The sequence below is a fragment of the Chenopodium album genome, chromosome 11 (assembly GCF_948465745.1).
Source record: "Chenopodium album chromosome 11, dcCheAlbu1.1, whole genome shotgun sequence".
Taxonomy (NCBI): Eukaryota; Viridiplantae; Streptophyta; class Magnoliopsida; order Caryophyllales; family Amaranthaceae; genus Chenopodium; species Chenopodium album.
This window is the reverse complement of record NC_137844.1, coordinates 55,861,422-55,887,141: the sequence shown is the minus strand read 5'-3', so window position 1 is coordinate 55,887,141 and position 25,720 is coordinate 55,861,422. Positions and strand designations below refer to the sequence as shown.

General features: G+C 31.7%; 2 protein-coding genes across 2 annotated transcripts; both read right to left on the bottom strand.

The window, feature by feature from the left end:
* Positions 1-574: 574 nt before the first annotated feature.
* LOC145567834 (phosphatidylglycerophosphate phosphatase PTPMT1-like) lies at positions 575-4,736 on the bottom strand. Its single transcript, XM_081627237.1, has 6 exons — positions 4,199-4,736; positions 2,828-2,950; positions 1,987-2,080; positions 1,440-1,522; positions 1,265-1,354; positions 575-1,150 (listed from the first exon to the last, which is right to left on the bottom strand). Exons 1-6 carry the CDS (start codon positions 4,439-4,441, stop codon positions 764-766), a joined length of 1,020 nt encoding a protein of 339 aa, XP_081483363.1. The 5' UTR covers positions 4,442-4,736; the 3' UTR covers positions 575-763.
* Positions 4,737-17,990: 13,254 nt separating this feature from the next.
* LOC145566921 (uncharacterized) lies at positions 17,991-18,834 on the bottom strand. Its single transcript, XM_081626185.1, has one exon. It carries the CDS (start codon positions 18,705-18,707, stop codon positions 17,991-17,993), a length of 717 nt encoding a protein of 238 aa, XP_081482311.1. The 5' UTR covers positions 18,708-18,834.
* Between the last annotated feature and the right edge of the window lie 6,886 nt (positions 18,835-25,720).

The window sequence follows — 25,720 nt, the reverse complement described above, 5'->3', positions numbered from 1 at the left end:
TGGGGTGCACGAGGAGATACCTTCAAAAGGATGAGACGAAATGGATAACCATCTTTTTTATAATGTAATAATCTTCCAAAATAGGAAAACCATCAATTTACTTACGTTGAAGATTGGAAGATAAAGCCATACAAGAAGAAAACAAGGTCAAGTATTCAAGTGTACCAGACCTGGAGAACATATTGCAACATCGCCTGATGATGTACAACTTGAGATTGTATAACAAAATGACTAGTTCACAATTGACATGTGATGAGCGACAACTGACAGAAAATCAAACATATTGAAGGCAAACTGGCAATGTACTACAAAGTATATAAGACCAGGTGGTTGGGATGTCCAATTCCCCATTACAGTTCCAGAAGCAGGCTTCTTTGCATCACCAGACAGGAAATTCTTCCATCGTCATACAAGGATTTTTTTTTTTTTTTTTTTTTTTTATACTTGTAGTAAATTACTCTAAACCTCGAACAATTCATATTGATGCTTTTAGATTATATAAGCACATACTTTGTATTTACTTGCACTATCGCCGCTATGTTATAAACTAATGGAGCAAGAGGAGAGCTCCTCCTAAGGAGTCCTAACTTAACATTTGACATTTCTATAAAAAAAAAAAAAAAGACAATATTTACAAGGGAAAGCAAGGCCAGGCCGAGCTAAACCCACAATTTTTATTAGCCTTCTCATATTTACCAGGGCAGGAATTAAAAAACAGGGTATCAAACATCTTTGATTTTGACGCAAATACATTAACATCATCTTAATACACATGGATGTCTACAGTAAGGCTACCACTTATCTGGTCTGCCGTGATGGTGCAGCTACCTTGCCTTAGAAGCTGCTCCTCAGCAATCTTCTGCTGGGTATGGCAACGGAGCCACAAGCAGGAAAGCCTGGCTAGAGCTGCCTGACCAGCAACACGTGCCTTGTAAATTACACTCAGATCTGCGAATATCTGACTATCTTCAACACTCTGCTTACTTGGATCATAACCGTCAAGATCGGATTTCGTCACCACCACTACGGAGCAATCATCAAATTCAAACAAATTGCCCACTGGTGGAAGCCCTGAGCTTCTAATAATCAAATCGTTGCACGATTTTGGGCTACAGCTCTTCACCTTATAATTGTAATAATCCTTAACAGCCTACAGTCAACAATACAAATACAACACAAATATAAAATTTTGATCCAAAGCAATTAAGTATATAGTCAACTAGTATAGAAGGCAATTGAACAAGGCAAGTCAACGATAAAGTACCTGCCACTGGATTGAAGCAAGCTGAACCCTTGGTCTGATGGATCTCACGTAGCTATAAGCATCCTCGGGAGTCATTTGCTTGTGTTGCACCTGCACACGAAACTTAAAATATGAAGCAAAGGCACAGTAGCAGTTATTCAATCAACTCAGGTACTTAGTGAAGTAAAGCCCAGACCAGGTAACATAGGACAATTGTGGTGCTGCGGCCTCGACCAGCTTTACAGTGTACATAAGTCATCCACCCACGAGACGCATTTCCTTTGAAAATGATAAGTAAAGGAGTAAGCACAATATAAATCACTAGAAAAAGAAAGAACTATATTAATCAGATCTCGCAGTGTCAACCACCAACTACAACTAGTATTAAATTCTCCCAAGCACAGTATCACAGTATGTCAAAATGATAACAAACATGAATTAATAGCAACCACTCTCTAAAATGCCCAAACTATCCAAACCATCTCCCTCAAAAAATATTAAACAGAAATAGAAGAAAAAGGAGATAGTAAATTTAAAGTTAGCCTCTACACCAGCTTAGAGCATACACTGAGCAGAAGTAGAGCTGCATATATTTGGGCACCCAGAGTCCCTAAGCCGTGTTCAGTGTTGCAGAACATAAGTTCAGCACACAATGCTTTGAATCATGAAGTCCAATTGAACGATTCTAAGAATTAAATATTAATAATATTATATATGAAAGTCAAGTACATAAAACAACTTACTATGAATGAAGTCCACAGCTTGGCATATATCGTTCATTGAGGGAGCAAAGAGATAATCTCTAGTAGGAAGCACAAGGTGATAAATGCCATGAGCCTATCATGTTCAACAATAAAACAGAGTTAGCAATACTAAAGATTAAGTAGCAATAATGGCAATGATAAACAAAATGCACATTTTCAAAAGAATCAAAAACAATATAGAGCATCCGACTCAATGCAAAATCAGGTATTAACTAACATGTCTGACCAAATATATAGAGCATCCAACTCAATGCAAAATCAGGTACTCGTATTAACTAATATGTCTGACCAATATTCGCAACTGGAAAAGGTAAAACAATAAGTTCCTGCAATACTCCGTATTCTATCTAGATCTTTCTCATTAAAAAAAAAAAAAAAGTAAGTGAAGGTAATAATAAGCACACCTTTATTTTCTTTTCAAATTATTATAGAGAGCAAAAGCAGCATGCTGACAAAGAGGAAAATTGAAGAAGGAAAGTGGGAAATGACGCAGAAAGAGAATGGCAAAGAGATAGAGTGCATATGCGAAACAGGTGAAAAGTTCTTAGGCAGAAGAAGAAAAATATCCCATTAAGAGCAAGTTGTTAATAAAAGGGAAGTACACATAGATGGAAAATAATTAGAGAGATGAGATTGCATACATAACTACATAAGGGGAGGTCATATACTTCGTATATAATTTCAAAAAAAAAAAAATCAAGATAAGAATATAATTTGAAGCACATTTCCAAAGTTAGAAGACCAGAAGGAAAGTATTTTGAAAACAGTTAATATACAAGTTAATGCATGAACACAGCCACAAATAAATTGGCCCACTCACATGATAGAGAGATGTAGGAACCAAAGTCTCATAAGGCTCGTTTAAAGTGATAACTCCATGTACACCAAGTTCCTTCAATCGCAAAACGTCACTAGGGAATGGAACAGCACCTAGCAACACAAACTGGAGGCACTCGAGTTAGAAATAAGAAAAAGGCCAGCAGCAAAAGAAACGTTAATATAAGTAAATTTCCTTCTTTTATATTCACATTATGGTTGATAAATGCAGCCATTCAGGTAACTTTGGCACACAGCTGAGACTTCTAACAGCACATCACAGAACATTAGGCTATTCTGAAAGCAACAAAGGAAAAAATACCACAAAACAAATTCATGCAGGAACTTAACAACTATATTATAATTAGCATAAAACACCCCAAAACCACATTGGCAAATTATGTAAGGGAAGACTAACAGTGTGTTTGGATAAAGAAAAGGGAAGGAAAAGAAAGGGAGGGAGGAGAAGAGGAGGGGAGGGAGGAATGGTGAGTTTTCCTTCCAAATCTCTCCATTGATGAAGAGATCAATTTCCTACAATTTAATCCCTCCATTTCTCTTCCCTCCAATTCCCTTCCTTCCTCATTTGTTATCCAAATGAAAAATATCTCATCTCTCCATTTCTCTTCTCTTCCTTTCCCTCCATTTCCTTCAATCCAACACACCGTAAATATCTTCATTTGCTCCAATCAATACCAATCACGCTCCTAAACTAGGATGCGGTCACTATTAAACAATCTAAGGCATAATTATTAATGTTTATTACATGGAAATGATGGCATTACTGCACGATTATTTACCTTACATCAATCCCAAGTCAAATTGTCCGGAAAATGGCAATGTAAATGGTGTTTGGGCATGAATTTCACGCCAAAAAAGGTATTCGATTGTTTACCAATTGTTAATTGACAATAACATACCACCAACAACATTAAAAAGCCCAAAAATTAACAGAAAAATCAATTCATAAAATTGAATCCAAAATATACAAAGTCAAAATGGTGTTCATCAGCTTCTTTGGAGCTCAAACAAATAAAAACTTAACAAGATTCAAAACATTTGACCCATATCTCAAACGATCACAACCTCCCAAACTAGAAGATAAAGTCTAATTTCAATAATTCAATCTCAATTTCCACAAAAATGACATCCACGACTGGGTAAAATCTGCAACAGGGTCAAATTACACAAAAATTAAAATTAACAAATTAAAATAACAAAATTGACCATCAATCAGAGCACTAAAACCGATCGGAAAATGATCAAATCATCCTTGCTTTTCAAGAAATTTAATTAATAAACAATCAAATTGCACAAAATCAAAGTTTAATCGATCAAAAAAAAAATGTAAATAATTAAGTGGTTAATAAGATACCTTATCAATCCGATCCCACCAACGAAACTCAGACTGAACTTTGTTCCTAACAACGTTGTAAACCAAAGTAGGGTAAAACAAGGCACGAGCACCAGCTCCAATCAACACCCTTTTGGTATCCCAAGCGACGACGTTTGGATCATCTCCAGAAACCCTAACCCTAGAATCATCGAAAAAATCGTTAATCTTCTTCTCCGATTGACATCCCACCACCTCTTCCGGTTCAAAATCCTCAATATGCATATCAACAACAACAATAAACAACTCTAAATTCACAGCTGAAAGATCCAAAACCCAAAAATCAATATGTACAAAAGAAAACACCGATCAAAACCCTAATCGTTAGAAATCGACATAATTGCAATCTAATCGTCAGAAATTAAGGTGAAAGCAATAGAATTGTGAAGAAAATTGCAAAAAATAAAAATAAAAAAAAATGGTCTGATCAGGAGAGAGAAAGAGGAAGAAGGTAAAGGAAAGACTCAACCAACACTGAAACCGAAAGGTGAGGAGAGAGAAAATGAAAGGAGAGTGTGTATGAAGATAACTGCATTAAATGACTAATAATACTCCGTAATAAATACTTTGAGTTACGTAATACGGAGTATATATCCGTTTTTAAATATTCATTTCATTTCTACTTTTTATACTATTCATTTATCATGTTTATGAATTATATCTAAGAAGAAAAATATACTCCGTTGTTGATATATACTACTATCATTTTTTATTAGTTGACACGTTTTGACTTTAACACTATTCAGATAGTTTCCTTTGACCATGTTTTGTGATTTATATGTAAAGAAAAATATAGTGATGTGAGAACTTATTAGAATCGTCACGATATATATTTTTCAAATATCAACTTTTTATAATTTTTGCTTATCGAAAAGTAAATATATATTAATGGATGAATTTATACATTGACAAATGTGACTAAAGAAACGTGTCAACTAAAAAGAAACGGATAAAATATAATTGATAAAGATATGATATAAATGGTTAGGAGAAATAGAAGTAGTATTTGAAAAAAGAGGGATTAATGATTACTTTAGAGTTGGATAGGGGAGAATGGGAAATTTATTAGTTAATTATGTTTGGATTGTAATCGTTGATGGATAAAGTGATCCCGTGGGTTTTGTCGTTTTGATTTGGTACCGTTTTATTTAATCTGGAGTTTGGAATACAGTTCATGGATTCAGCCCATGGGTTAAGCATAGTCCACGTGGAACATGCTCATAGATTATCATTTTCTTTTTTCTTTTTTCTTTTTTCTTTTTTCTTTTTTCTTTTTTCTGTGTGAAACTATTTTTTGCCATGAAATGGCAAAATGCGACGCTATTTATGCTCTTGAAAAATCGTGTGTTAGTATAAAATATCATGCAGATCATTTTCACTGCCTTGTTCATAGTCAACCATTCTTCTAACTTAAAATCAAAGGCCTACTTACACTAATTCTAATAGATTTGTATCAACTCAAACTCACATCATACACAATACAATTATACAAATCCAAAATCAACCAATTTGTTGCTATTTTTCAGGTAGAACTCTTTGTTGAGCCCAAGGCGTCAAGCTAACTCATGTTAAATTACTATATTATAAGCTAGATTTATTGTTCAACGAAATTAAAAAAACCGTACCGTTACATGATCCTCATCATCAAACGATATGTTTGCTATCTTTTTACATAAGCTAAATCTAGTCGGAAGTTATTTGGGCAGTAAACAATGTAAAATTAACATTAATTTGGAACATATTTCTTGAAACCGAAACAAAATCATACGTGATACGTGTATAATTTGGAAAGTGAATATAAATTTATATAGAAATAATATGATGATAGTTATCCTTGTTATCATTGTAATAAAAATTAAGGATATAATCATCTTTATTCTATAAGAGGGTGTCTGGATAACGAAAATTTGGTGTCTAATATGAACTACCAACATCAATCTTTCTTTTACTTTATTTAGTTTTTTATTATATAACAATATTCAAATTAGGCAATTCCACATTACATTCTAAATCTTATTTTCAGATCATCACTTCACCAAAATATACAACATTCCAATTTTGCATGGTATGTATATATAGTTTTTGCATTCTATTTCCCTACATAATAAATTGTAGAAAAATCAATCAATCATCAATTAACTTATACTAAAAGCGAACCTAAAATGACACTTGTCACGAAGTCATTAACAATTTTCCCTCCTTTTTTTTTTTTTTTTTGCCAAATTTTAATGACTTCCATTTTATAAGCTACAATAATACTTATTTCTATTTTGACAACATATCTAATCCAATCATACTCAATTTTTTTTTTTTAACAGATATTCTACATACTATTAATCTTTTAGTTACAAATATACTAACATAAATTAAAAATAAGGTATTGAAATATATCATTGTCCAAGATTATTATAATATTAATAAGGAGTATCAATTTTTTCCTCCAACGTTAATCATTTGACAATAAAATTTATTTTAATTAAAAATAGAAAAATCATTTTAGTAGCGTAATTTGTATGAATCTTAAAATTATACATAACGTTTATACAAACAACTGAACAAAATTATTTTATTATATTATACTCCCTCCGTTTTTTATAGGCTAGAGTTGGATTTGCACATTTGCCAAGACACAACTTTAATTATCAACATCTTTAATTAGAGATTATTAAAAATTATGATTTATATATATATATATATATATATACATACATATATATATATATATATATATATATATATATATATATATATATATATATATATATAAAAGCAGACAATATGACAAATCCAACAACATAATATATGATCATATTTATATTGTATATTGGTAAAATAAATTAAGTAAATGATGACACATGAATAGTGTAAAATATTTTAACTCAACATATATTGAAAACTTCAATTTAATTACTCTACACATTTTATGCAATGTGATTATTAAAATTAAAATAAAAATCGCTACTACTCACTATAAATATATTTTAAAAAATTTGATTACAAAATACTAATTATCCTAAAGTAATCAACTAAATTTTCATTTAATACCGGTCAAAGTGTGTCAACAAAAATATAAGGACAAATGTATGTATATGAGTTCGTATACGGGTACTAACCTTTTTTTTTTTTTTTTTTTTTTGGAAGACATATACGGGTACTAACCTAAGCTTATATTTTCATTTTCTTATATAAAACCTAATAGCTTCTAAATTTCTATTACTAAATTATCTTTTTATAAAATTCAAAATAATAACCTTTACACATTTGGTATAAATTAAAATTCAAGTTATTTTGTCACAAATATTTTATTTTTTTGGATAAATTATTGTTAAATTAACAACCATTCTTTATTTCCCTCAAAAAAAAAAATAACAAAAAATAAAAAAATAAAAAAATCATTCTTTATAATTTTTGTTGTAAAGTTTAATTATAATCGCGCATGGCACGGGACTTAACCTAGTATATAATAAATTACAATATAAGACAGTATGATGTTATGTCCCAAATTTCATTTTCTTGTACAATAATCATGATTGTTACATTCTAAATCTCTTATATGTAGGGTTACATTCCAAATTTCAGTATTCAAATTAGGTGATATGATATATTCCAAAGGAAAAAAAAATAAAAAAGATATAGGAAGTATATTCCAATAAAAGAGGATCAACATTGTATTGAATTAGCTTTTACATTTGTATTAAAATGTTCATAAAAAATAAAATTAATCACGTGGGAATTTGTAAGATCAATATGTAGTATCAATTTTACATAATTTACACTAATACGCAATTAAAAGTATAATAGGCCAAACGGGTAATTCGGGTTGGGTTTGAGTCAGGTTAATTTGGGTCGAGTCAATTTTGGGTCCGCAAATATTCAAGTTAGGTTGGATCAATTCAGGTTTCTGGGTCAACACTTCGGGTTAAGTTCGTGTCGAGTCAAGTTCAGGTCAGTTCAGTTCGAATCGAGTCAACTTTTAGGATCAATTTTTCGGTCAATTTCGGGCCAGGTCAAGTTTGGGTTGGGTTACCAAAATATATTCATTTAAAAATATTTGGGAAAAATAAAGTAAAATTGTTAAGAAAATTAAAAACATTGTGAGTATCTATTACTTAGGAAAGAAAGAAGCCCTAAAATAAGTAATTCACCATTTCACCCAATTCAATTTAAGAATCAGGTCAATTCGGATCGGGTCAGTTCGAGTCGGGACAATTCGAGTCGGGTCAATTTGGGTCAGGTTGATTCGGGTCAATCAATTCGGGTTTAAATCGGGTCGGGTCACTTCGGGTCGGGTCAGGTCGGGTCAAGTTCTAGTTTCAGGTCAATTTCAGGTCAGGTCATTCGGTTCAAGTCATTTCGGGCATCGGGTCACGTTCGGGTCAACTCCATTTTGGGTTGGATTAGTTCGGGTTCGGGTCAGTTTTGGGTCAAGTTTCGAGTCACAGGTTGGATCGTTTAATTCACGTCAGTCGGGTCGGGTTAGGATTGTTAGGTCTAGGCCAAACATGTACATTAAATACGTCAAAAAATACAAGTGACGAGAAAAAAAAAAATAATAATAATAATAATAAAGGGAGTACATCTTTATTATACTAATTCATCTAATTAATCTCTATTATTGATTGATTGAAATGTTTGAGGAGACAATACATAAGAATGTCCTTTCAAGTCTTTATCACTACAAGAAATTAGCAGTTTTGCGACAGTCAAAATTTATCGCTAAAAATAAGTAAAAATGTCGCAAAAATTAGTTACGAGTTAATAAATGTCTTTTAAAATATTGTATTTAGAAAATTATGGATTTCATTGTAGTCGAGGAGATTGGGGTTAGTTTGAGCAACAAATCTCGACTTGAAACATCAACATTGGCGATATTATTGAGTAGTTATCATCAATAGACCTAGTTATTGGGTGTGTCGGACCATGGTTGATGCGGAATAGGTGAAAAAGGGTCGTATTTCCAATTCAGACCAAGATTCAATAGCTGATCGAAAATAGACGAGCCAATAAATTATCAATTAAAAAAGAACAAAGCCACAAATTCAATATTTACGAATTCGAAAATGTCCATGTACTAATATTTTTTACATTTTTTAAATTAAATTGAGCAAATATTTTGGCCCTATATTAACTCAGCCCATAATAAGAATTTTATTTATTAAGGACCCTTTAAGTCTTTAACTTTGGAAATGATGCATTCAAAGTTATTTTGTATTCAATTGATGATCAAATGAGCAAAAATACCCTTCGATACACCTTAAACATAAGGACTTGTTCTCTTCACCTGAAACAAGGAGATCTGGTCTGATTTTCATAAATTTCGATCTGGTATGATCTGAATTTTTATTATCTGATCTGGTATGATCTGATTTAATAATTTGACTAAACTTTTGCCGCATTTTAATACTAATCTATAAAGAAAAACATAATCAAAATGGATCTTGTTAGATTCGTCTCATTATGAACTTTTTAAATATGTAATTATCATAATTTTTTGTAACACGCAATTAACGATATTTAATAATAAGTAAATGATAATTAAAAGTTCTGACCTGGTCTAATCTGACCTAATCTGAATTTATTAAGGAATAAGGGTGTGTTTTATTCACCTGATTTTCACTTATATTAACTTACCTGAACTTATTAGACCTTATTAAAACTTATTTTAGTTGTAATTTATACTTGAGTAACTCCTTATTAGAACTTATTAAACCTGAACTAAACTGAACTTATTACACCTAAAATAAATGAAAATAAGGTGAACAGAATAGACCCTAAGTAATAAGCGTTTTAAATAAGTTGATGAGAACATGTCCTAAGTGAATATAAGAATCTCTCAAAGGAGCTAAGAGCAAATGAGCAATACATTGTATACTTAATAAATTCAAAATTGCTGTAATTATGATCAATTTACAAACAAACTAAAAGTTGAAACCGTTAAGTAGTATCCTTGAGATGTTTGAAATAATGACAATTTTTCATGTTATCAATATAGTCTCTAAGTCTTCTACAGAGGCATAGTACCGTTCTATGCCAACGGTCACTTCAGAGTTGAAATGGTTGAAGGCTCTACTTGGTAGTCAGGGTGTGGCTAATCCACTTGTGATGGACCTATTTTGTGACAGTCAATCGACATTGTACATTGCTCAAAATTCGGTTTTTCATGAGCGTACTAAATACATTGATGTTGATTGTCATAATGTTCGTGATGCCATTCAAGATGGTATTATTAGTACGTCTCATGTGAAGACGATGAAACAACTAGCGGATATCTTTACAAAGGCGTTAGACAAGTGACAATTTTTGTATTTACTTGACAAGCTGAGCATTTGCGACTTGCATGCTCCAACTTGAGGGGGGTGTTAAGCCATATATATTGTATTTAGTTGCTTAATGGGCTAAGTTTAGGCCCTTGGCTTAGGTTGTATATATACTTTGTTTACACATCAATACAAACTAAGGATTCACATTCTTGACAGATCACTTTGAAGTGATTTAAAGCAAATACCGGTACAATATTCATATTTCTTCATTTTTTAAAAAAATGTTTTATTGAGACTTTTTTCACTTTTTACTTAGATTTATTTTGACCAATGTGATTTATACATTAAGATATAGCCTTATGAGTAAGAGTAGTTAGTATCACCTCACTAAATAAAATATTAACATTCAATTCTTATAATTTATACTTAATGATGATTAAAGATATTACTCCATATTACTCAAAGTTTTACATTGGTTTGTATACCATTTCAGTATAAAACATGTAAGAAATACTCCCTCCGTTTTTAAATATTTTGCTCTACTTTTATTTTTCGGCCGTTTTTAAATACTTGCTCCATTTTTTTATTTAAAAAGCTTTTACAATATTTAATTCATTTATCTCACCTAGTGAATCCAACATAAATCATATTTTAATAATTTTATATTATTCCTTCTCTTCTCTAATTCTTTCAGCTACTTTTACTTTTTATAATTTTTTATTTTTCTCCCTACCTCATTACCTCCATATTTTATTACTTTCTTTAATTTATCTTAAAACTCCGTGTATGAAAAAATAAAATAAGTATTTGAAAACGGAGGGAGTACATTGATTAAACAAGGATAGAGAAAAGAAGGCAGCAGGAAATGGCTCTTACCTGAATCTTATCCAGGGTAATATCATACAAGTACATTAAAATTACAATAATACCAAAATAATAATAATAATAATAATAATAATAATAATAATAATAATGTAGTTCATTCAAGTACCATTAATTGAAATTGCAGCCTTTTTCAAACACATTTCCAGTCAAATGGCAAAGATAAGATGAAAGACAAAATATTTCATTAAAAAAAAAAAATCTATTTTTTTTTTTAAACTACTCTATCATAATCCCCCTAGCTAAAATTCCACAATTCACATGATTTTTTCATTTTTTGAACCAATATTTGACAAGTGTATGTGAATCCACTATATGGTTCTTAATTCAACAAGAGAAGGTTTAGGAGCCAATTTACCTTTAAAAAAAATATATGTCGATAAAAGACCAAAATAATTAATATAAAATTAATCAATGAAGGGGCTTAATTTTAAATTAAGAAATAATTAGGAAGGACCCTGTTGATTTTTGTGGGAATTAGCCCAAGTAAAAATGGAGGTAGCAAGCCTATTAACTGCTTCAGTTAACCCATTAAAACCTTGTCTATTAATCTCTAATTCTGATTCTTCAATCCTTAATCTTGATTCTTGTATGTTCATCATTTCCCTGTGTCTTCTCTCTTCTCTTTCTTCACTTGCCTGAATTGCTTCTGTTATCATTGTTGCACTCCTACTTATTGCCGTGCTTACTTCTTCTAGCGTTGTTGTTGCCTTCGTTGCAGCCGCTTCGGCCGCTGTATGAGTAGCAGCAGCAATGGCTTCTTCTTTTCTTCTTCTCTTTGCTGGTGATGATTCTGGATCATGTGAATACTGGCTTGTTTCAAATTCTGATCATCAACCACAGTACATTTATTGTAACATCACTATCATGTTATGCAACATTTCTAATCGGATAACATTTCCGTAAATAATATAATTTTGGTAGTGTCATTGTAACATTGATATCACTAATAAATTGGTTTGTTTCTGTTGAGCTTGTTGCCTTTGTTGTTATTGCCAAGTTGACTTTGCCATGCTGGCATTCCATAACAGAATTCTGTTAACATGCTTTTGGTGCTGTTGTAATTTGTAAGTTATGGCTTCTAGAATATTTTGTACAGATTGTATACTTGTATAAATAGTTTGTAAGGTAGTTGAGCTCATTTATGACATAATGAAAAGGGTTTTCTGATTTTCCCCAATTATTTTCTCTCTAGATTTTCTCTTGGATTTCTTCTTCTTCCTTGGTTCTGTACTTCAGTTTCACCATTTCACATGGTATCAGAGCCCTAGCAGTTTTCGCTACATTTTTGTTTGATTTCTTCTTGATTCTGATCTTCTTCTTTCTTCTTCTTCTCTGTTTTCGATCGATTCCTCTGTTTCTGTTGTTTTTCTTAAGGTTTTGTTGAAGATTTTCTGGAAATGGCTGAAGCTGAAGGTTCTCCTATTACTCAGAACTCAGCTCAATCGAATGCTGTGAATTTCAGCGATCCTTACTATATCTCGAACAGCGATCATCCAGGTATGCAGATTGTTAATCTTCTGCTTACACCTTCGAATTTCCTCAATTGGAGTAGAGCTGTAAAAATGGCGTTAATTGCCGGGAATAAGATTGGATTTGTTACTGGTCTTTTGTCTATGCCTGATTCTGATTCTGATGATTATCATAAGTGGTTGAGGAATGATTACATGATAATGTCATGGATTTTGAATTCGATTGATAAGAATCTAGTTGGTAGTTTCATGTTTGTGAATTCTTCTCATGAATTGTGGAAGGAATTGCATGAGCGTTTTGGTCAGAGTAATGCTCCTCATATTTTTGAGTTAAAAAGGAATTTAACTCGTATTCAGCAGAATGATGCTTCAATTGCTGAATATTATGGTCAATTGAAGCAAGTTTGGGATCAATTACAACTTCTGGAAGGTTTTCCAGATTGTACTTGTGGTGCTTTGAAGTCTTGCAGTTGTGGTGTGCTGAAGAAGATTTTAGAAGCTGATCAACGGAATAAGTTGATGCAATTGCTTGCTGGTTTGAACATATCTTATGATCAGGCTAAGACAAACATGTTGAGTAGTGATGATTTACCAACTGTTACCAAGGCATACTATATGCTGCAACAGGTTGAGAGACAAAACAACTTGAATACTGGTATTCATGATATTCATGAGGCTAGTGCTTTGGCTGTTAATCGAGGAACTCCTAGTAGATATTCTACTACTACTAGTTCAGCTAGTAATAATACTGGAAATACTCAATCATTTCAGCAGAGAAGAGATCTTCGAAGGCAGAAGTATGACAAGTTTTGTGATCATTGCAAGGCTAAAGGTCATACTATTCAAGACTGTTTTAAGCTCATCGGCTATCCAGAATGGTGGTCTTCTTTGAAAGGGAAGAGTTTTGGTACTGGTTCTATTAGAACTGCTTCTAATGTGATGGTTGATGCTGGTTCTAGTTCTGGTATTCTTGGCAAGGCACCTATGGATACAGGTGGATCTGATTCTGCTACAAGTCCTGATCCTACTATGGTCTCTGCAGTTTATCAGCAGGTTTTGAGAATGATGCAATCTGACAAGGATATTGCTTCTGATCCTTTGTCTTCTATCAACTTTGTAGGTAAAATATCTGTGTTTAATGCTCAGTTGATGAATAAGGAGTTTGATAGGAATGCATGGATTATAGATACTGGTGCATCTGATCACATGGCCACAAATTTGGCATTATTCACATCTTTACAGCACTTAAAATCACATATCTCAGTAGGATTGCCTGATGAAACAATTAAACATGTTAAATTTGCTGGCACAGTCCAATTAACACCAGATATAACCATAACCAATGTTCTTTTTATCCCTGAGTTTAAACACAATCTCTTGTCTGTTGGCCAAATGCTTGAACAGTCTGGTTTGTTAGCTATCTTTGAAAAAGATTCTTGCATGTTTCAGGACCTAGCAACTAAGCAGGTGAAAGGCTATGGATACAAAACTTCTGGTTTATACAAGTTTTCAGGATCTGCTTCCAGTTTAGTGCCTCATATTCCCGAGTCATTATCCATTGTAAATAATACCATTACTTCTAGCCAAAATAAGCCTAGTATTGATGTTTTGCATGCTAGGTTAGGACATCTTTCTGTCAGCAAAATGAAACATGTTTCAGAGTTGTTTACAGGCAATAATACTTGTGATTTTAGTTGTGAAGTTTGTGTATTTGCTAAGCATCATAAGATGCCTTATTCTACTTTTGATTCAATGGCAATAAAACCATTTGACTTGATTCACATTGATCTTTGGGGCCCTTATGCTCATAAGTCTATTTCTGGTGCTACATATTTCTTGACTATTCTTGATGACAACACTAGAACTACTTGGACACATTTGGTTCATAATAAATCTCAGGTTCAAACAATTGTTACTGGTTTTATTGCTTGTATTGAGAATCATTTTGACTCTCATATTAAAACCATTAGATCAGATAATGGTACTGAGGTCTTGAAGGAGTTTTGTACTTCTTTTTTTTGAGCAAAGGGATTATTCATCAAAGAAGTTTGCCCGGTGAGCCCAGCAGAGAGGAAGCATAGAAGTTTGCTTGAGATTGCTAGGGCACTTAGGTTTCATGCTGGGTTACCTATCAGGTTTTGGGGTGATTGTATCCTAGGTGCAACTTATTTGCTAAATAAGATCCCTTCTTCTGTTTTGAACTGGAAGAGTCCTTTTGAGAAGCTAATGGGACAGAAACCTGATTACAGTTCTTTAAGAGTGATTGGGTGTTTATGTTATCCTGCTCAGAAATTATCTGATAAATTTGCTCCTAGATCTAAGAGATGTATTTTTTTGGGATATCCTTATGCTCAAAAGGGTTACAAGTTATTTGATTTGGATACAAAAAAGGTGGTGTTGAGCAGGAATGTTCATTTTGTTGAAGATGTGTTCCCTTTCAAGTCTGTTTCTTGTCCTGCTCCTGATATGTCTTCTTCTGCTGACATTCCTTCCATGGTTGTTCCTTCTGTCTTTCCACATGATCATTCAGATTCTTCTAGTGTTGAGTCTATTCCTGATTTTGACATCAACAATGATGATATTTCAGATACTTCTCATGAAAATTCAATTCCTCATGAAAATTCTGTTTCTCATGAGAATTCTGGTTCTGTTACCAGTAATATTCCTGTTCCTAGTATTGTTATTCCTGAGGTCATTGTTCCACAAGACAAAAGACCTAGACAATTGCCTAAGAAGTTTGGTGATTATGTGGTTTCTTTGCCTAAGTCTGTTCAGCCTGAGGAATCTACTTCTCAAAGCTTCAATGTGTTTAAATAACCAACTTTGGCTTTTCTTGGAGCTGCTGATGTTGTTAGTTTGTCTAAGGTTTTAGCCACAAAGGAACCTAGTTCTTATTATGAAGCCAAGGATAAAGTTGAATGGATACAAGCTATGCAGGATGAAATAGATGCCTTGGAGGGAAATAATACTTGGGAAGTTGCTAGTTTGCCACCTGATAAGAAAGCCTTGGGTTGTAAGTGGGTCTATAAGACCAAATTCAAGCCAAATGGGGATATAGAGAGATGTAAAGCCAGATTGGTAATTATAGGAGATAGACAGATTAAAGGCAAGGATTATAAACACACTTTCAGTCCAGTTGCAAAACTGACTACTGTAAGGGTTGTTTTAGCTCTTACAGCAGCTAAGAATTGGGATGTTCAACAATTAGACATCAATAATGCCTTCCTACATGGGTATATTGAAGAAGAAATTTACATGAAGCCACCCTTGGGATATGCAAATGCCAAGCCAGGGGAGGTTCTCAAACTGAATAAGTCTTTATATGGCCTAAAACAGGCTTCCAGGAAATGGAACAAGGAATTATGTAAATTTCTGGTGGATTTTGGTTTTGTTCAGTCTCACCAAGATTATTCTATGTTTACACATTCTTGTGGTGATCATTTTACTGTGGTTGTTGCTTATGTAGATGATCTCTTGATAGCTGGTAATGATTCCAGTTTTATATCTCAAGAGCAGGCTTTACATTCTGCTTTTACTATAAAGGATTTAGGGCAGATCAAGTATTTTCTTGGCATTGAAGTCACTAGAAGCACTGCTGGGATTATGCTTAATCAGAAGAAGTATATTTTGGATATGCTGAGGGATACTCATATGGAAAATTGCAAGCCTGCTTCTTTCCCTTCTCCAAAGGGTTTGTGTTTGAGTAAAGAGGAGGGTGACTGTTTGCAGGATCCTGAGGTTTACAGAAGACTCATTGGTAAATTGCTGTATCTAAACCTCACTAGACCTGATATCTCATATATTGTTCAGCAATTGAGTCGGTTTCTGAATGAACCTAGAGTTCCTCATTATTTGGCTGCAACTCATGTCTTGAGATATTTGAAAGCTACCCTGAATCATGGTATATTTTTTGCTGCAAACATTGATTTAAAGCTGTCTGCTTATTCTGATGCTGATTGGGGTAATTGTTCTGATAGTGGGAGGTCTTTGACTGGATATTGTGTTTTTTTGGGATTATCTTTGGTTTCTTGGAAGACAAAAAAGCAAAAGGTGGTTTCCAAAAGTTCCACTGAAGCAGAATACAGGAGTATGAGTCATACTACAGATGAAGTCATTTGGATTGATGGTTTGTTGAGTGATTTATTGGTTGAAGTTCCCAAACCAATCACCTTGTTTTGTGATAATGTTGCAGCACAGCATATTGCAGACAATCCTTGCTTCCATGAAAGGACAAAGCATCTGAGAAGAAAACATCACAAGTTGGATGTTCATTATGTCAGGGAAAATGTGCAATTGGGTTTTATTACCACAGCTCATGTCAGTTCTACCTTACAGCTTGCTGATATTATGACAAAGCCCTTGGGCACTGATAAGCATCGTTTTCTTTTACAGAAGATTGGAGTTGTGAGTCAACCTGCAGTTCAAGATTGGTCTTGCTCCACTCCAAGTCAATCTTGAGAGGGGGGTGTTGAGCTTGTTGCCTTTGTTGTTATTGCCAAGTTGACTTTGCCATGCTGGCATTCCATAACAGAATTCTGTTATCATAACAGAATTCTGTTAACATGCTTTTGGTGCTGTTGTAATTTGTAAGTTATGGCTTCTAGAATATTTTGTACAGATTGTATACTTGTATAAATAGTTTGTAAGGTAGTTGAGCTCATTTATGACATAATGAAAAGGGTTTTCTGATTTTCCCCAAATATTTTCTCTCTAGATTTTCTCTTGGATTTCTTCTTCTTCCTTGGTTCTGTACTTCAGTTTCACCATTTCACAGTTTCGTTTTTTGAATTCAGACAAAAAAGATTATTATCTAGGAAGTATATAATTATAATTAACTTGGAATTTAGAATAGTCCAACATGAAATATGGAAGAGTAATTAACATTTATTTTTGGATAGCCAGGTAAGAAAAATTGTCCTATCAAATTAAAACCCCCACACACCGATATGAGGTAACGATTACGAGAAGCTTTTTAGGATCTAGTGGGGAAAGACCGGAAGAGTAAAGTCGCTGTAAAGACTAAGTCCTACCTCCAAAGTGTCTCTAGTGAAAATTGAAATTTAAGGTACATTTTATTTAATTTCTCGCTATTAGGGAAAGCTTATGTTAATGTAACATGAAATAATAACCAATTATAAAATAATTAAGGACATTTCACAACTATAGGTAAATTAAATTACCTAGTGTAGGCGATGGATGATGCGGCGGTTGTTGAGGAGAGAGAAAAGCCGAGGACGGAGGAGACTGCAATAGCGGCGGCAGGCGAGGAGAAGGAAGCATAGATTGAGGCGGAGACAACTGCAATGCCGGCACCGATGACGGAGTTTGCTGCATTTCAAGCCCTGGAGAAGGCAGTAAAAACTGACCGGCTGTAGTAGCAGAACTCGGAGTCGGAGTTGGAGTCGAGCTAGTACTAGTACTAGTCTCAACAACGTCAAACAAAGCTTGATAAATCTGAGGCAACATATTAGTAGGCAGACCCTTGTCTTTCCTTTCAACCTTATCCATACTCCAATAAGACTTATTGAGAGTACCACTTCCACCCTCGGTTTCAGGTTCGGTTCCGGTTTCGGTTGCAGGAAGGTTCTTTTGGTAGTCTCGAACTTTCTTGTAATCTCTCATGAGATTATCCCATTTATCATTGCACTGATTTTGGCTCCTAAAACAGCCTTTTCCCCAACAATATTCTTCAACCCATTTCCACCTTAACTCTATGACTGGCTTACTAGTACTTCCACTACTAGTAGGAGTTGAAATTTGTAGTGTTTGTTTTGATCTACTAAACTTCCTTCTTTCATCATCTTTCTTCTTTGCTTCAATTAGAATCATAGTCTCTTCCACTGTCCAATTCCCTTTCCTGTACTCTCTCATTGCCATTGATCAGGAATTTGATTATGCATGCAATGTTGTTTACAAGAAATATTCTCAAATCAAGAAAAAATGAACAAGTTAGAGAGAGAAAGAGGATTTTAGAGAGAGAGGGAGTAATGGAGGAAAATATGGGTCTTCTGTCACAATCTCTCTCTTTTTTCTTGGGTATATTATTATTACTCTATCCGTACCTCGTAGACTGTCCCACTAAATATATGGGTTAAATTTTTAAAACTTTAACTGTAAATTTTCACTAATATTGTAAAATCTTGTTACTATAAAATAGTTTTAATTATATATTTGTAGAATTTTACAAGTAAATTAAGGACTTGTTCTCTTTTGCTTAATTTCAGTTCAGTTCCTAATTTTCTTCTCTTATAAATAATTCAGTCTAATTCAGCTCAGCTCAGTAAGTTAGAACAAGCCCAAAACCGTGTTTTAGAGACAATGAAAGATTAAAGGGGTAAACAGTGGTAAAAATAGAGGGAGTATTATTTGTATAATTTCATGGTAGAAGTATTTATTTATTTCTTGTGAATTCAGATGATGTCCTTTTTAGAAGTTGATGTGGACATAATGTAGGGACAGTGTAGTTCAAAGTTCAATCAGATGCTAGTCAAAGCTGGTGGTCAAAGGTCTGTAACTACATGAAGTAATAAAAGTGACATTAATAAATGAGAGGAAACAGCCAAAATAAAAATGAGAGGAAGATCAATATGAGTGGTTAACTTCAGATTCATCTTTATGGCAAATGCTTATAAAAGACTGATCAGTTTTTATCTTGTCAGGCATTAGTAAAACAAAAATCTACATTTTCTATAGCTTGCACCAAATAAAATAAATATTGCCTCTTTGAATTTCTGTGGGTCAAAAATCTATAAACCTTTTACCCCAATTGTCAATAAATAACAATAATTACAGTATATTTTTTAAAAATTATACAGAGTATTACTCATATATACGGAGTAGCTTTAATCGGTACTAAATTTAAACACATATAAGGGTCTGTTCTGATTAACTGAAGTGAGCTGAACTGAAAATAAGATGAAGAGAACAGGCCCTAAGTGGAGTTCTTAGAAGAGTTGAATTTGATAAAATTAGCCCATCTACTGAAGAGGTACTTGCATAGTTGCATGTCCTTTGAAAAATTTTCGATAGTAATTTTTATTTATTTTTTTATTTTTTTTTATTTTATTTTTTTTTTTTTTTTTTGAGGCATTTCCAATAGTAATATTATGGGTCAAAATTAGAATCTTTGAACACAAATTCTCATAACTTTATATACTTTGTAATGTATTATAGTAATGCACAAAATATTTACACAAGATATTGTTAACTTTGTATCAATGCTTACATTTTAAATACGAGTATTAGTTTTATGATTACATGTGTGCAAAATAATACAAAACTTGTAATTATTGTTGCAATATCTAAGGAAATAACTAGAGGAACTTCAAATAAATGAAGATTTGTTTAGATAAATGTAAACAAAACACACTTACTGTTTTTATAAGTATTACATTTTGTCCGTCACAAAATTTAAGGCAATTTATTTGACTTTAATACAGAGTATAAAAAAAGGTAAGTGGAGTTAATAATCTAGTCGATCTGTAGTTGTTTGCCAAAAATAAAGTGTACTCGTAACATATGGAGTAGTGTTTTTATTTTTTAACCAAAACTAAGCATATGGAGTTTTTTTTTTTTTTTTTAAAAAAAAAAAGGTAAAAAATTATAACTACTTTGACAAAAAATTTTTTTGATAAAAAGGTTAGAAGACCATTACACCAATAACTCAATAAGCTTCAAAATGCTGAATTAAAGCAACTTTTCGATGTAAAATATGATTAATTATATGACAAAGTCCAATGTTTCACCTTAAAATCATCAAGAATCTACAAAAGCTAAAAGTTGAAATCTAAATCTACTGATTAAAGCCAGTGCTCCCTAAAAGCACGTATTAGTATTTGAGAAGAGGAGAGAGAGAGAGTTTACATTCCTCTGTTTGTAACTAGTGAAAAAGTGTGTAGCTCTGAAGTGGTTGATCATCATCATAATTTTTAGAAGTTTAACTTTTTTATTAGTCTTTCTAATGTTTGAAAATCAGACCTTTTTTGTTTTATTTTTTATTACTAGTTTTTTAATGTGTTTAAACAGGTAAATACAGCTGCCATTGTGTTGGTTTACCAATGAGTAATACATTACAGTAAGTAATACCCAACATAAACAAGAGTTAATTCTTTGAGGTAGGAAAACCACTAACTACTTTTGGTCTTTAGGGAGACCATTAGGATACACAACATGAACAAGCTAATTCCGCCACAATACCTTAATTCATCTTTGCCATTTGTAATGTGCTGATGTCCATATTGATACATATGTTTAACTTTAATTGATTATATCTTTAATTATCAATAAGTATAAATTATAACAATTGAATAAGGACTTAATCTCTTTAACTTATTTCAAATACTTATTACTTATTTCTTAATAAATTTAGATCAGATCAGATCATAACTTTTAATTATTATTTACTTATTGTTAAATACTGTTAATTGCGTATTAAATTTTTTTTATAAAAATTACATATTTGAAAAGTTCATAATGAGACGAATCTAACAAGTTCCATTTTGATAATGTTTTTCTTTATAAATTAGTATTAAAATGCAGTCAAAGTTAGGTCAAATTATTAAATCTAATCAGACCATATATGATAATAAATATTTAGATCAGACCTTAATAAAATCAGACTAAATCTACTTGTTTCAGGTGAAGAGAAATAAGTCCTAAAGTAATAATTTATTTTTTGAGATGATCTAGTATTACCTACAAAACTATGTTTTTTCATATGTATAGTTCACAATCATTGATTAAAATAGGGTCAAGTGTATAAATGGAAGGAGATTTTCTTTATTCATAGTCTTAATACAAGATTCTTATGAATTGAAAATAAAGTAAAATGACGTGTTTAGAAATTTTTTCCAAAGGAACAATAATTTCCTATTTGACCCTTTACCCTAGAGGGCTATAGGCCTAGATTGTATAGTCTCATTTGAAATTTTTTTTTTCCCATTTGATAGGTCCTCTCGGTTCGGGTTAATGGGCTAAGCATTTTGAGAGGGGAGGTTAAGGGAATTCTCACTAAAGTGTCTCTAGTGGGGTTTGATCCCACAATCTCATGGTTGTGTGATACAAACCTTATTACCACTAGACCAAGCTATGCTTGGTAGTTTCACTTGAACTGTTGATCTGAACAACAATATATACAGTAGAGTAGTAAAGTACAAAGTCTTTAATTCCTTCAATTTTTTTTAATTTTTTATTTACGCCACTTTAGCTTATGTGCTATGCTCTTGACATACTTTAATATGTGTGGGATCTTGTTAGAATTAAATGGCCTCAATTTATACTTTCATATATCTATATCTATATTATTATTAAAACTCATGGAATAATATGCTAATGCCATATGTCACCCTTATTTATTATTTGGTGCCACGTGTGCGTCATGTGTCATCCTATGTCTATCACCTCTCTCTTATATTACTGCATCAAATTGCGATAACGTGTAATTAATTTAAAAACTCTTCATTGGTATAACTTTAATTCTTTATAATAATGTTTAATTTACTCCAAAAACTTATATATATATATATATATATATATATATTAATGAAATATAATATAGATTATTATAGTTTTCACTTACTCAATAATAATTGTTCAACATTAACCATTTTTATTAATTTTGATAAAACTTATAAACTTACGATATATCGGAGCATATATATATAATTGAGATCATGTGAGAACCAAGATGAATAATAGGAACTAGGAACTAATCTCAGTCATTGATCGCACTCCATCTAATGGCTCACATTGCACCCGCTCTCATTAATGGTATTCTCGTAATTTTGCTGTTTTCAAACTTTTTTCCAGTTTTTTTAACTTTTAAGGCAATTTCATTTACTTTAAGACTGAATTCATTTACTTTTACTAAATTTTCATTTACTTTTGAGAAATGAAACTGGAAACTACTTTATAAAGTTAAAATATTACAAAAATGTCATTAATGACACGAGAAGTATGTGAGCCGTCCGATTAACATAATTTAAGGGTTTAGATTAATTCCTAGTTCTTATTTTAGCCTTGGTTCTATATATATATATGTTCAAAAAAAAAAATGTGTTACAAGTATAAATAAGTGTTGAAGTAACATGCATATGTAATGACAATATGACACGTATGCATAACAATATAACCATATCTATTTGTATATGACGATAAGCTCATGAAAAAAGGTAATTTACGAGAAAGTGTAATAATAGTGGCAAATGTTATAACCAAATCCCATACTAGCTTTATTAACACTAATAATAACTTTAATTTATCCGTATGAATTATTACGGTACTGTCATGGACCCTTTTCTCAAATTAAAAATTATACTTTTTTGTATTCTACAAAGTAAGAAAAGAAATAAAGGGTGTTATACATACGGAGTAACAATTATAGCACTTCTCTTAACGTGATGCCCCCACTAATAATGATTAATAAGGTCAAATTGGTAGATAATGAGAAAAAAGAGGAAATTGCCATGCACAAAGTAAAGCAAAATTGTAATGATATTAAGAGATCTGCATGGAAGTACTCCATAACATAATACTACTAACAACGCCATGCAACGATACTAATCATTTGATTAATTATCTTGGTATTTGTGGGCACTCCCATGCATGCAAAGATACATTACATCTTATACTTTTAATAAAAATTAATGTGTGTTTCATGATTATTATACACTACTAATACACATGAATTATAACAACGTCGTACATGAACATGCATACCTATTTGTACTTTTGTTTATCAAGATTAACGAATAGAATGCTCCCTTTGTTCTTGGTTGAGTAATATTTTACTACGTATCTTTCTCCAAGGGCTGGTTTTGTGGCGACGTTGCTGATCATCATTAATTAGGCCTTGGCATCTTTTTGAGCGATATTATTTAGTACTCCATCCGTTTCATAACTTTAGTCCCATATAGAATTAATCACATAAAATAAGAAAAAAAAAAATTTGGAATCTAACATTAAAGTACAAAATAATTCATAATTAATTTACCTCTTTTAATTTTTAATTTTTTAATTTTTAATTTTTAATTTTATTATTTTTTTTTTTGAAAAGCACAAGTCATAATTGCATAATTTAAGGTAGAGATTTTTTTACTTAGAGTTATGTCATCAGTTAACAACCAATTAATTCCAAAAAAAATAATTTAAACAAGGAACATATTCAATATGAGTAGATCTTTTTGAAACGCCCAAAATAGTATATGAGACTAACATTATGAAACGGAGGGAGTAATTTATAATAAGATCTTAATTGTCGTATTATTATTATTATTGGTGATTATTTTTGGTCTTTACGACTATGTATTAGCTTATGAGATTCAACCTTTATTTATTTTATATGATTAGTTGAAATAAAGTACCTTACAGTTTAAAATCCTCAATATTGATGATATATACCCCTTCTTCCCATATATACTTATTTCTATTTTATTGTGGGTTTTTAAGATGTAACTTTAACCATCTTCATCTTTAATTATAGCTGTGATTAAGAAAAATTATGAAACTTGAAACTATAAAACTACATATTAATTGTATATATCAAATTATCAATGAGAATTGTTAGTTAAAATTTTTAAACTTAAATCATAAAAATAGAAATAAAAAATATATTATCAGACAAAATAGAAGTAGCTGTTTTTACTATACTTCTTGTACATTTCTTCTGTTCTTCATATTAAGGTGTCCCAATCTTATGATCTCATTTTCTTTTAACACTTATTCTTGGTATTATTTCATTTCACCACTTGTGAAAATAATATAAATAGAGATATTTGGCTACCTTATTCTCGTCACCCTCCTTCCCATCTCATCTCTATTTATATAATTATATTGAAACACTGTTATCAATAGCCTATTACAATATAAGAGAATTATATGTTTTAAAAGTATCATTTGTGTTGTTTAATGTCATAAGATATGTTTGTGTCTATAAACTAGTGAGAATTTCGAACATGCCCCGATTTGTTAGTTTCAGTCATTTTTGCGTAATGATGGAAGATGGAGAATTTAATAGAGAGATTTAGAGAGAGGGTATTTGGAATCACATTATGGAATCATCCCAAAAGTAAATTAGAATAAATATGTTTATGACAAAATAAATCTACTTCTAACCATAAACTTTATACAAAACTATAACAACACAACTTTAAAACAGATAACAAACAAAATTATAGAAGCAATTATAATCACAGTATTTAGATTGATGAAACAAGAATGTTGTACATTCAAAACATCATCGTGTAATCATTCTTTAACCATTTATTGCACCCAATTCTTGCATTGAATTATTAAGATTACTTGTTAAATGACAACATATGAGTACCATTTATCAAATAAAAAAAATTCGACATACCTAAAACATGAAAAAATCACAGTGGTTGTTCTTAGGAGAAGTGATTATATCGTCACTCATTCCAATCAAATAGTCATGACTCATGACGGACATTACATAATATTATGAGTTTCCTTAATGTTCTAAGGGTGACAACTTGATTGGAGAACAATTCTCTGATATTCTTGATTGCAACCTTTTCATTAGTATTTACCTTAATAAAAAATTACAAAAAATCCAAAATAATTTTACAAATTTAAGAATATGAGAGTGAGGGACAACTCGATTGGTTATAGTTTTCCTCTAGGGATTAATGACATTATGCCATTCAAAATTTTAGTGGTTCAAATAAATGTTATTCTACCTTTAAAATTTCATTTCATATTCTAATTTTAATTTAAAATAATTAATATACCAAAATCTTCAATTTTGAAAAAGTAAAATGTGATAAAATACACAATATTGTAATGTACACATCAATCGTGCTTTAAAAACGCTTAGTCGTTGCACATTATCTTTCTTTAATTTGTTGTTTTTGTCAAACTTAATTAAAAATTAT